The sequence below is a fragment of the Callithrix jacchus genome, chromosome X, assembly GCF_049354715.1.
Source record: "Callithrix jacchus isolate 240 chromosome X, calJac240_pri, whole genome shotgun sequence".
Lineage (NCBI taxonomy): Eukaryota > Metazoa > Chordata > Mammalia > Primates > Cebidae > Callithrix > Callithrix jacchus.
In genome coordinates this window covers 150,713,417-150,726,459 of record NC_133524.1, presented here as the reverse complement: position 1 = coordinate 150,726,459, position 13,043 = coordinate 150,713,417, and the positions used below count along the sequence as shown (strand labels likewise).

The 13,043-nt window shown below is 38.3% G+C and overlaps 1 protein-coding gene across 5 annotated transcripts in view; it reads left to right on the top strand.

Moving 5' to 3' along the window:
- The window catches only part of F8 (coagulation factor VIII), a 187,104-nt gene that overhangs the window by 33,879 nt on the left and 140,182 nt on the right, over positions 1-13,043 (top strand). For all 5 annotated transcript variants that reach the window (XM_078363719.1, XM_054251006.2, XM_078363717.1 and 2 more), the window contains 3 exons: positions 853-975; positions 5,296-5,508; positions 12,826-12,894. In XM_078363719.1, coding sequence (XP_078219845.1) covers positions 853-975; positions 5,296-5,508; positions 12,826-12,894 — 405 coding nt within the window. The remainder of the gene's footprint in view (positions 1-852; positions 976-5,295; positions 5,509-12,825; positions 12,895-13,043) is intronic.

Here is a 13,043-nt window from a genome sequence, read left to right as displayed (position 1 = left end):
AGAAAAATAAGGCTATTTTATGTTTTTATCCCACTAAATCCAGTTCATTCGACAAACTGTTTATAGGCATTTTAGACTTAGTGTATTCATAAAACAAAGCTCTTAATTTTCCTCTCTTTTTTTTGTCTTTCTAGCATCATATCTATGACCAAGTCCTATTGACTGTTCCTGCAAAACAAGTTCCACGTCTTCTTCTTCTACTTCTTGTAACATCCAAATTCCTACATGTTATGTTTCCTTTGTAACCATATTCTCTGTTACTCCCTGCTCATTCACTGTGCTTCAGCCACATTTTACTCAACTATACCAGGCTTATTTCTGCCTCTGGACTTTTGCATTTGTTTTATTTGCTTTCAGTGCCCTTCCACTAGATCTTTGAAAATCTTCCTGCATTCTCATTAGTCAGATCTCTACTCAAATATCACCTCCTCACAGAGGCCCTTCCTGATCACTACACTGAAAGTATCCTCTACCTGCCTCATCATTTTCTAGCACACCACCCTCTTTTATAATATTTATAACAACTTGAAATGTTCTTATTTATTTCTTTATTATGTTTTAAGAATCTCCATGATCTGTCTTGTTTGCTACTGCACGTCCAATACATAAGACAATTCCTAGAATATAGTAGAAACTCTAGTTGAATGAATGAATGAATTGAATTATTGGCAGAAATCTTTCCTCAGAGCAACCAGGAGGTTGAGCTGGTGTTGGCAACAAGCAAATACTATTTTTTATCAATCATTACAGAGGCATGCTTCTCCACTGTGACTTTGACTCTAGCTTTTGTAATAACAGGTTTTCTGGAGTACTATCCCCAAGTGACCTTTGGTGGACATCTCATTCTTACAGGTCTGCTGGGTCCTACCATTCAGGCTGAGGTTTATGACACAGTGGTCATTACACTTAAGAACATGGCTTCTCATCCTGTGAGTCTTCATGCTGTTGGTGTATCCTACTGGAAAGCTTCTGAAGGTGAGTCAAGTACCCTCCTATTGTCCTGTCATTCTAGGAATAGAAGAGTGAGATGTGTGTCCTTTGTAATGGTGGCACAGCTGGAGGTGATCCATTCTCTTAAATACAAACTTACAGAAAAATAATAATAACAATAATGACTAACATGTATTGAGTTCAAGATTGTACAGCTAGTAAGTGGTGGAATCAGGATTCAAACCTAGCCCCATATAACTCCAGAACTTATACTTTGAACTACTGTGCTACAGTGTAAGCATTCATATAAATAATATCGAATTTGGTTTATGGAACTTAAAACTTCCATGGAGTCAATCAAATATGGCTGGACTCAAGGATTCAAGTGATGCTCTCAGCATTGTGGCCATTTTTCTTCCATCCTTTTCAGCTGGGCTACCCGTTTTGGTTCCCTTCTCAGGCAGGCTTTTCTAATATGATGGCAAAGATAGCTACTGGCAGCTCAAGGCTTATCTTGTTCTTACAGATTGTGGTCCAGGAGTGGGAAGGAAGCCTCTATCTCAGTATTTCTTGATGTTGAGTGGAAGAGTTAGCAAGCAGGAGGAAGCATCAGTCTCGCCCAATCCAATGACAATGGTAGAAGGGCCAAACTGAGAGACCTAGTCACTACAGTGGTCTCTGAGCAAGGACATTGTTTTGTGAAGCCCAATAGAGTTGTACTGTCCCCGAGTTAGTTATTCGGTGCTTGCCGTGAATCTTTATTAGAGATAGACAACTGTATTTTTTTCTACCTCTATGGAAATATCGCTCTGAATTTCCAAATCTCCAAATCTCCAAAATTTCTGCTTTACCTGGGTCACACAGACCTCTTTAATACAAACGAACATGGTCTGGAGATTGATGTGGGCAAGCTAGTATAGAAGTTGCAAGAGAGCAGAGACATTTGTAGAGCTCATTTTAATGTCATTCAAAACCTAGAGCAGTCAATAAAGGGTAGAAATCATAAACTCATCACAACAATGCTCATTTTTAGAAATTGAAAATTCTTTCAACTCTTTTAAGGTCCTAACTGAACATTACACCTGTTTCTTAACAGTTAGTAGAATATAAATATAAATATCTTAAGATAGGGATATCCATTTTATTTATTGCTATATCCTTAGCATATAATATATTGCCTACCCTATAGTGTATACTCAATACAAGAATGAGTGTGTAGTGAACACCAGTCACTTTTTCTTCCTAAAATTAAACATTCTTCACCTGTGTACCCCCTAGGAATTGCTTTTTTGAATGTACTTCAAAGAGAGCCTGCCATTTTCTAATGCCTGTGCCTCCCTAGCCACAGTGATTGATCTAGGGGTGAGCAGTTGACTTAGGTTTCCCACCTCCTTGGCCACAGTTGATCAGTCCAGAGATAAGGACTGCTCCTTCTATACCACTGATCCTACTTCAACCACATAGGTGTATAATCAGAGACAGGAAGCCATGGCAAATCTGGAGGATCTGGACTTGGCTATATCTTAAAGAGTTATATATAATCATAGGTCAACATTGAGGACCTTTTCCAAAGATTGGTGGAGAAAAAAGCGGCCAATACAATTTTATGTTTTTCTTTTCTGCTGACATCAGGAAGAGATAAAAGCTTTAAAATCACAATTATGGGGAGGTAATATTTTTAAATCCAGCTCAAGTTAAACTCATCAGAAAAGGTAACAGGACCCCCAAATGGCCACATCTTATCCGATGAGGAGACACCAACCATAGAGTCTATACTGGACAGTTCAAGTGGTAGCCACAGGCTGTCAGGCACTTGAAGTGTGGTGAGTCCTACCTGCAACATGCTGTAAAATACACACCGGATTTCAAAGGCTAAGTACGAAAAAGACTAAAAATATCTCATTCATCATTTATAAGTACAAGTTGAAATGCTTACATTTGGATATACTAGGTTAAACAAAATACATTAGTAACATAATTTCACCTGTTTCTTTTTACTTTTCTTGATGTGACTACTAGAAAATTTAAAATTACATATGTGGTTTGCATTATGTTTCTATCGAGCAATACTCACCTGTACACTTCCAGTGAAATGTTTAGTGTATGTTGAAGTTGCTGCTCCAGATGTAGTGGCTCATCTCAGATTTGGCCAAGTTCTTCTGTCCAAGAAAAACTAGGTCCAACCCATTCCTGGAGAGGAAGAGTCACTTACATTGGTTAAATCTATTCTCCACCTATTCTACCAACAACCAAGTGGATGGACATAGCTGAAATAAAAATCACACAATCACACTGAATGGTATCTCACCTCAAGTGGGACTTCAGCTTTGCCTGGCCATTCCACTGCTACATTTCCCCTAATCCGTTTACTCTCCCTCTCCCCAAGACAGCCATAATGTGTCACACATTCTTAGCCTCTCATAGAAACTCCAACATGTGCCCCCACCCCTGCCCCCACCACCACCTGAGTCTTGAGTCTTAGGAAAAGGGACATATTTTTCCTAATGAAATATTTCAAACAGATAGATACAGAAGTTAATATAGCAAACAAACATGTGCCCATTATCTCACTTTGCCAAATCTTAACACTTTGTCGTCTTTGCTTTATTTATTTTATGAAATTAAACATTTTACATACAGTCTGTACCCCTCCATGGGCCTAGCAGGAAAGGGATCTCATTGTCAAAGTTCAAAGCAATTGATCATTGAAAAAATAATGATCACATTAAAAAGAACCCTTATGTAGCTCCAGTGGTGCAATCGGTTAGCATGCAGTACTTATAAAAATACCCCTTATATAATAGAGATACAGATTTAAATACTCATAAATGGAAGGATATCCTGTCTAGGACTGGCTTCAAATAAATCCAGCTGATGTTACAACCATTAGGAAATTGCTGATGTGGAATTTGACATTTGTATGGTGCCAAAATAATATCCCAGAGATTTATTTCTGATTGTAAGTGGAAATCTTAACTTTAGAATGGAGGTATCAGGGTAATCCACAGGTCAATTTTAGTGTCACTAAGGGTGAGATGGCCATATATTATCTGCGTCTGATATGGCACAATATGAGGGACTCAGCATCATCTTTGATATATTTTAGCCAAAAACCTTATTCAACTTGAATCTAATCAGAACTTAGGTATATTCAATAGCATGGGATATTCTACAGGACTACAAGCCAAATTTCTTTCACCAAATGAGTGTCACAAAAAAGGGACTACTCCATACTAAAAGAGACTACCAGATGCAATGTGCAGTCTCAGGTTGGATTCTGATTTGGACTAACTAGCTAGAAAGGATGCCTTTGAGGCAATTAAGAAAATTGGAATATTGCATCGATATTAGGTGATATTAAGAATTATTCTTAACTGGGTCAGGTGTGCTAGTGTCATTTTGTTTATGTGGGAAACTGTGTTTTTTTAAAGTTGACTTCTAAAGTATGTAGGAGTGGACTATCATGAAATTTTTAATGTACATTAAAAGGTATCATCATAAAAAGTGTGTTGAAAGAAAAAAGTGAAAGTAGCAATGCAATGCCAAGAATAAGTTTCTAACATCCACTCATGAAAATATTACATTCTTTATATTAAGCACATGAAAAAGAATGCAAATATATCTTTTTAAAAACTTCTTTGTTTTATTATAATCTTGAACATAATATTTTATAGTTTTTAGCCTAATATTAAGACTCAATAATTACTGAAAGTATATAAGAAAACTAGTGTAAAATTTAAACTTTTCAACACAAACATCCCCATATAGTCATTTATATGCTAACAAAGGGAAGTTACCAAAATTAGCCTGTAGGAATCTCCTTTTCCTTGGAGAATTTTACACAAGTTGAATGTTACACATTATTTTTCACTGGATACAAGATCAATGTGATCTGCTTTATTAAAAAGAGAGATTAAACCAATTTAAGATTCATGTCAAATTCCACCTCCTTCATGAAGCGTTACTGAATATTTCCACATGGCATTATAATTATATCTTTATATGTCTGTGTCCTCCACCAAACATAGTGTCATCCCTCTAGGAAAGAACCAAGTTTAAGAAATTTTCTTAAATCTCTCTTTCTTACCCTTTCCTGACCCTCATTAGTGCCTACCAATGCGTCTGTGACAAAGTACATATCAAAAGTATATTTGTTGTTGAATTAGGCAAAAAGATGCAATAATGGAGGCAATTTTATTGTTTAACAGAATGTGGAGTTCTCCCCACTTGTGGCTGCTGCTTGTTAGTTTTTCAAATTAAGATGCAAAAAGTCTGTGTAGAATCTGTTGGTGACAATAAACTTGACATGTTTCTTTGAGTGGACAATGGGTATAGAAAGGACAATCTTATTTCTTCTCGCTATAGGAGCTGAATATGATGATCAGACCACTCAGAGGGAGAAAGAAGATGATAAAGTCTTTCCTGGTGGGAGCCATACATATGTCTGGCATGTCCTGAAAGAGAATGGTCCAATGGCTTCTGACCCACTGTGCCTTACCTACTCATATCTTTCTCACGTGGACCTGGTGAAAGACTTGAATTCAGGCCTCATTGGAGCCCTGTTAGTATGTAGAGAAGGTAAGTGTATGAAAGGGTAGGATTGAGATGAAATAAGCAGAGAAGTACAATCAACCGAATCTATCTCTAACAGCTAGCATTTGTATTCCTTCACCTGAAAAAGCCGTCTTTAGTATCATGCTCATGGAAAGAATAATCCAGTTTCTGAGAGAAGCAGATATGCATTCTATATAACCACAATAAACTCTAAGCTGGGATTAGAAGCAACTGAGTTCCAGAATTAAATCTCTCCTCTCAAAGCATTGCTATTTTCCTCTTCGAATCTGTGGACTTTATCAGTAGTGATTTCTACTATCCTCTGCTTTTGCAAACCGTGCTAAGTTCCTTGAAAGCTTCATGGAGGTGAACATATCCAAGGGTGTGATCAATGGCATATAGACTAGTTCAGGTGGTTAGTTTGTCATCTGTAAACCAAAAGCATATAAAAATCTAAGAAAAGTCAGCATTTATTTATATATGTTATTGAAAATTAATTTAGATTAAATTAATATATTCTAAAAATTTTAAACTTGTTTTTAATTTATATTTTAGCATAAAGTAAATTATGGAAGTAAATTTTACATAATTTGTTTTTTTTGTTTGTTTATTCTTTTTTTTTTTTTTTGGAGACAAAGTCTCACTCTGTCGCCCATACTGGGGTGCAGTGGTGCAATCTCCGCTCACTGCAAACTCTGCCTCCTGGGTTCAGGCAATTCTTCTGCTTCAGCCTCCCAAGTAGCTGGGATTACAGGCACACGCCACCATACCCTGCTAGTTTTTTGGGGGTTTTTTTGTATTTTTAGTAGAGACAGGATTTCACCATATTGACCAGGCTGGTCTCGAACTCCTGACCTGGTGATCTGCCCGCCTCAGCCTCCCAAAGTGCTGGGATTATAGGTGTGAATCACTGTGCCCTGCCTTTCATCCTATTTTTTTATGGTGAAATCAGCTTCACTGTACCTTTTTCTTGTTTCAGTTACCTTGTACTGCATAACTTCACTATTTTTTTTTTTTTTTTTTGAGACGGAGTTTCGCTCTTGTTACCCAGGCTGGAGTGCAATGGCGCGATCTCGGCTCACCGCAACCTCCGCCTCCCGGGTTCAGGCAATTCTCCTGCCTCAGCCTCCCGAGTAGCTGGGATTACAGGGGCGCAACACCATGCCCGGCTAATTTTTTGTATTTTTAGTAGAGACGGGGTTTCACCATGTTGACCAGATGGTCTCAATCTCTTGACCTCGTGATCCACCAGCCTCAGCCTCCCAAAGTGCTGGGATTACAGGCTTGAGCCACCGCACCCGGCCATAACTTCACTATTTAGTGGCTTAAAACAACAACAATCATTTATTATCTCTCATGGTTTCTGTGGGTCTCATGGAATTTGGGAGTGTTTTCACTTGATAGTCTGTTTCTCATGAGGCTGTAATCAAACAGTGGCCAGACTGAAACCATCCCAAAGGTGACTTTATTCACATGGTCTCTCTCACATGGGTAGCCAGACTTCTTATATGGTCCTGAAAGAGCCCATTAGAAGCTGTTTCACCTGCTAAGCTAACCTCAGAAATCACTCACATTAACAAACATTTTATGAGTTAGAATGCATCACTAAGGCCAGTCTATAGGGGGAATTCCAGCTTTTGATGGGGAACAGGCAAAGAATTTATTTCTTTTTGGCAAATAATTTATTAACAGGAGTCACCATACTCTTTCTGAATGGTGATGATGAATGTGATTCAAAAAAAGGTGGGAGCAGGGAGCGGAAGATGAGAAAGGTTTGTATTCTATAACAGTTTCACGTGAAAGCATGATTTCTCATGTACTGGGTTCAGTTTCACAGTCATAACTAACGAGAAAGTGCCAAAGCCACAGTGTGTTATTTATGGAGTCAAAAGGCTAACGGAACAATGACATCATCAAAACATTACTGTTTACATAAGACATATAAAGAAATAAGTTAAAAGCCCAAATAACTCTTTGACACAGAGTTGAGTTAGAGTCAACAGAGGTTCTAGTTCCAAGTAAAATGTATAAACGCACCCTTTATTTCCCATTGAACTTAACAATAAAACCTTGACAAAATGCTAAGCCCATATATTTAAAAATTCTAAAAAGCAAATAGAACAAGTATATAGAGAAAAGGCACCAGAATTCAAAGTATTACCCAACTGGTGGGGGATTATACCTTTTTCCCCACTCTCCTATTCCTTAATCTTAATGAAAACATAACTGGAAACTTAGAAGTGAGTACTCTTTTTTAATGCTCAGAGGGCATGAGACGGGAAATCCCCTAGGGTTTTTGTCTTCTTTTCCGCTATTCTCTCCAGCTTCAGTACCAGATTGCTTGTGGCAATGACAGTGGCTGGCAACAGAAGCCTGCAGGAGCAAAAGCGTAGGGAAGGACACATTATTCTTCATTCAGTAGAGCTACGGGTCTAAGACATTGGCGCAAATACACGTTACTTTTCTCTCTTTCTTCTTCCGTTGCTCGGCCTTAGCTATGATGTAGTTGTGGAAGTTGGAAGTTCCTGGTTAGAAAACCAAAAAAGGGAGCTCACAAAACTACAAAGTTTATAGATTTAGAGAATAAAGATCCCAGGAAAGTAAACCCATAAAGTTGTGCATTAACTCCTGGATTCACCCCCAACCCACACATACCTGGATGGAATCCTAATTAGCATGCTGAAGACTGTGAGAACTGAGACTCAAGTACCACACTGACCACTGGGTTGGACTCAATGGCACTGCAAAGGCTTTAAAACTGATCTGACACTGAAACCACAGCTCACAGAATTCCTTAAAACATTTCTGATGGGCTGGGTGCGGTCGCTCACGCCTGTATTCCCAGCACTTTGGGAGGCCAAGGCGGGTGGATCACGAGGTCAAGAGATCGAGACCATCCTGGCCAACATGGAGAAACCCCGTCTCTACTAAAAATACAAAAATTAGCCGGGCGTGGTGGTGAGCACCTGTGATCCCAGATACTCGTGAGGCTGAGGCAGAAGAATCGCTTGAACCCAGGAGGCGGAGGTTGCAGTGAGCCGAGATTGCGCCACTGCACTCCAGCCTGGAGACAGAGCAAAACTCTGTCTCAAAAAAAAAAAAAAAAAATGTCTGATGGTTGAGCACAAAGATAGAACATCGTGAGATAGGTTTTTTAATGTATGGTAGATATAATATATAAAAGAACCATAGCATAACAAGAGGAGGGTAAGGAAAGCTTTATGGTCCATTCAACTTCATTCCAATTCAAATGGTAAAATGTAGATTCTAAGTGCATAGTGAAAAGTTAAGTATGTATTTTGTAATCCCTAGAGCAACCAATAAAAAATAATACAAGGAGATATAATTAAAAAATCACAGTGAACTAATTACAATGGAATATCAGAAATGTTCAAATAACTCAAAAGAAGGCAAGTAAGGAAAAATGAAAATCAGAGAGAAGCAGCAGGAAAATAATAATAAAATTACAGGCTTAAGTCTAAACATATCAATACTTCTTATATTAAGTGCAAATGACTTAAACACACCAATTAAAAACAGAGATTAGCACACTGGATTAAAACACCAATTATATTTTGTTTACAAGAAACTCATTTCAAAAAAAATGATATAGGTAGGTTACAAGCATAAGGATGGAAAAGGACATATGATGTAAACAAGAATACAGATTCTGTAATCAAGATATTGTGGTTCTTCCATAAGGGTACACACAGAGATCAATGGAACAGAATTGAGAGTACAGGAAGAAACCCATATACATATCTATGAGCAGTTGATTTTTGCCAAGGGTGCCAAAACCATTCAATGGGGGAAAGAATAGTCTCTTCAATAAACGATGCTGAAGCAGGTGAATATCTGCATGCAAAATACAGATTGAGTATTCCTTAACTGAAATGCTTGGAACCAAAAATGTTTCCGATTTCAGATAGTGGCATATTTACACATATATAATGAGATAGCTTGGGGATGGAGCTTAAGTCTGAATGTGAAATTCATTTTGGATGTAAGTCCCTAGCCAGTTATGTGATTGGCAAGTATTTTCTCCCATTCTAAGTTTGTTTTTTTCTTCTCTTAATGGTGTCGGACAAAACATGAAAAGATGTTCAACATCATTAACCATTAGGGAAATGCAAATTCAAACAACAGTGATATATCTATTAGAATAGCTAAAATAATAATATAAAATTGCCAAGGATGCTGTCAAGAAATCAGAGCAGGCCGGGCGCGGTGACTCACGCGTGTATTCCCAGCACTTTGGGAGGCCGGGCGCGGTGGCTCACGAGGTCAAGAGATGGAGACCATCCTGGTCAACGAGGTGAAACCCTGTCTCTACTAAAAAATACAAAAATTAGCTGGGCATGGTGGTGCGCGCCTGTAGTCCCAGCTACTCGGGAGGCTTAGGCAGGATAATTGCTTGAACCCAGGAGGCAGACGTTGCAGTGAGCCGAGATTGCGCCTTTGCACTCCAGCCTGGGTAATAAGAGTGAAACTCCGTCTCAAAAAAATAAAAAATAAAATTAATTTTAAAAAAATCAGAGCAGCAGAAAGTCTCATAATGCACAGTGGTATAGCCATCCTGGAAAACAGAATGGCAATCTGTCTATTTGACAGAGAAACACTCTGGCAGTTTCTTATAAAATTAGATGTACACTATAAAGGCATAGCAGGAGGGAGTTCTTTTTGGATATTGAAATGGATCTGTATCTTGATGATGGTGGGGTTTCATGAGCTTATATGTTTGTTAAAAGTTATTGACATATACACCAAAAGAAAAAGAAAAGCTAATTTCACTATATGATAACAGAAAATTTATATTAAAATAATTAAAACATTTTAAGACAGCTTTTTATATATTTTAAATTTGTCTCTAAAGTTTTTTTTTTTTTAATTTTTTATTGGATTTTAGGTTTTGGGGTACATGAGCAGAGCATGCAAGACAGTTGCGTAGGTACACACATGGCAGTGTGCTTTGCTTTTCTTCTCCCCTTCACCCACATTTGGCATTTCTCCCCAGGCTATCCCTCCCCACCTCCCCCTCCCACTGGCCCTCCCCTTTTCCCCCAATAGACCCCAGTGTTTAGTACTCCCCTCTCTGTGTCCATGTGTTCTTATTTTTCATCACCCACCTATTAGTGAGAATATGCGGTGTTTCATTTTCTGTTCTTGTGTCAGTTTGCTGAGGATGAAGACCCTGTGCCATCTTTATCACAAGTATCACACTATAGAGTCTCTAAAGTTTTTAATCCACTACTTGTGATAAAGATGGCACAGGGTCTTCCTGCTTAGCCATTTTTCCATCCTCCACCTCAACCCTGACCTCTGCTGAAACGCAACAGCAAAGATAGGTAAACCATAAATAGAGAAAATTGAATAGGCATGGTCAAGCTGAAAAAGAACGTAAATATATGTGGACCAAAAGCAGAACAGGAACTGTGAGCACTAAAAGGGGTGGAAACCACAGGCCAGCTGAGATCTGGGTCAGGGTGAGAAGAATAAATAGTGCTCCCCACCAGAAGGACCTGGAGCCAGGTGGACGACCAAGAGCCCATATCATAGAGTTGGGCTCCTCTTCACTTGAAAGAGAGCTGAGCACAGCTGCTGCCCACTCTGTTTGCGGCCATGGCTTTGTGGAAATTCGGGTTCCTAGAAGAGGAGAAAGCAAACCCAGTCTTAGAATAGGAACTGAACTAAGTTTTCTCTTGGTTCACTGGGAGAATCTGCAATACCCTCAAGGTTTCCATGGGACAGTATCTCCAAAATTCCATTCCAGGGTATGATTTGCTAGATAGACAATAGTGAACACATCTTTTGCTTAATCAACCAATGATCACAATAGTTCAACAAAGTCAGATTTATTGGCTCATAGCAACAAGAGGCTGTGGACACCTCCCTAAACAAAGGGAAATACTGTATTCAGTGGAGGTTAGATGAGATTTAAATGAAGCAAAGTAGAGTTGTGTGGAAACTTAAAACTAAAAAGTTAACATTGGCATGAAATGTTAAGTGCAGGCAGCCCTTACCTGAAGCTTGAGCTTTAAATTGAGCTGCTTCTTTGTGTCAAAGTAATTTAGGAAAGAATGGGATGCTTCATTCTTATTGCTATTATTTTGAACATTTCTGACAGGCTGTAAATTCAGAGAACAAACAACTCAATTGAGCAACAAATTATTAAAGAAAATAGTTGACATTCAGTGAGTTTGTACAGTGGCAATGTGTCCTTGGGAGAAATAGTGTTGTTAACTCTGCAGTTAGCTTTATCTATGTCTCCTATCCCAGGCTGATGAGTAGCAGCACACATTTTGTTACTTTCTTAGTCCAAGCTAATTTTTATTTCTTTTTTTTTTAAACTTTTACTTTAGGTTCTGGGGTACATGTGCAGCTCATGCAGGGTTGTTGCATAGGTGCATACATAACGAGGTGGTTTGCTGCCTCCATTCCCCCTTCATCTATATCCAGCATTTCTCCCCATTTTATCCCTCCCTACCATACCCACCCCCAGCTGTCCCTCCCCTAGCCCCCCCAACTGACCCCAGTGTTTGATGCTCCTCTCCCTGAGTCCACGTGTTCTCATTGTTCAACACCTGCCTGTGAGTGAGAACATGCAGTGTTTGGTTTTCTGTTCTTGTGTCAGTTTACTGAGAATGATTTGGTACAAGAGAGAAAAAAATGAAAAATGTCATAAACAAAAATCTTTCTACTCAAAATAAGCCTGCAAACAAAAGTTTCCAGTCAAGTTAAAATATATATAATGCAAAGAAAGATACCCAACAAGCTCAATAGTTAAAGCATGAAGCATAATATTCGTTCCATTAAAAACTTTAGCTATTGCTATAGGTGGTATTCACTTAAAATGTGAGTATATATAGAAGCACTGTGGCCTACTGTATAGGTGTTCAATATGGACAATTGTTATTTTACTCAAAACGTTTAATTTACAGTTGCAGAAGTGAAAAAAGTTACAAGAATAATAGAAATTCTCTATATTAATTGCCTATATGCACATTTTTTTCAGAAGCAATGTGTACTATTGCTGTAATTTTTCTTTTTCTCTGTGATGTGTGTGTGTGTGAGGGCTTGTATTTTGTATGTGTTTTTAATCTTTTTTAGTAATTAATTTTTGTGTGTGTTTTACACAAGTAGTGGTCTTCACCAAATTTGAAAAAAAAAAATTCTTTGTTCCAGGTTGTTTTAGAAACACTAGTATAGCAAAGTTAACAAGAGACAAAAGACGACATTTGTTCTTACTCTCAAGTAACTGATGAAGACATGTCTCGTCCTAGTGACAATTTCCTACAGTGGAATTTTAAAAATAGAAGATAAATGCTTTCGCTTCTTTTTCAGGGAGTCTGGCCAAGGAAAGGACACAGACCTTGCACACATTTGTACTACTTTTTGCTGTATTTGATGAAGGTTAGTGAGTCTCGATCTGAATTTTGGATTCCTGAAAGAAATCCTCTGCTACTATTAAGAGGAGGTGATTATAGAAAGGTCATAAACTACATTACTGTTCAGGAATGAAGGAGATGGGGTTGAAAATGAACTCCAAGTAAACAAAATGT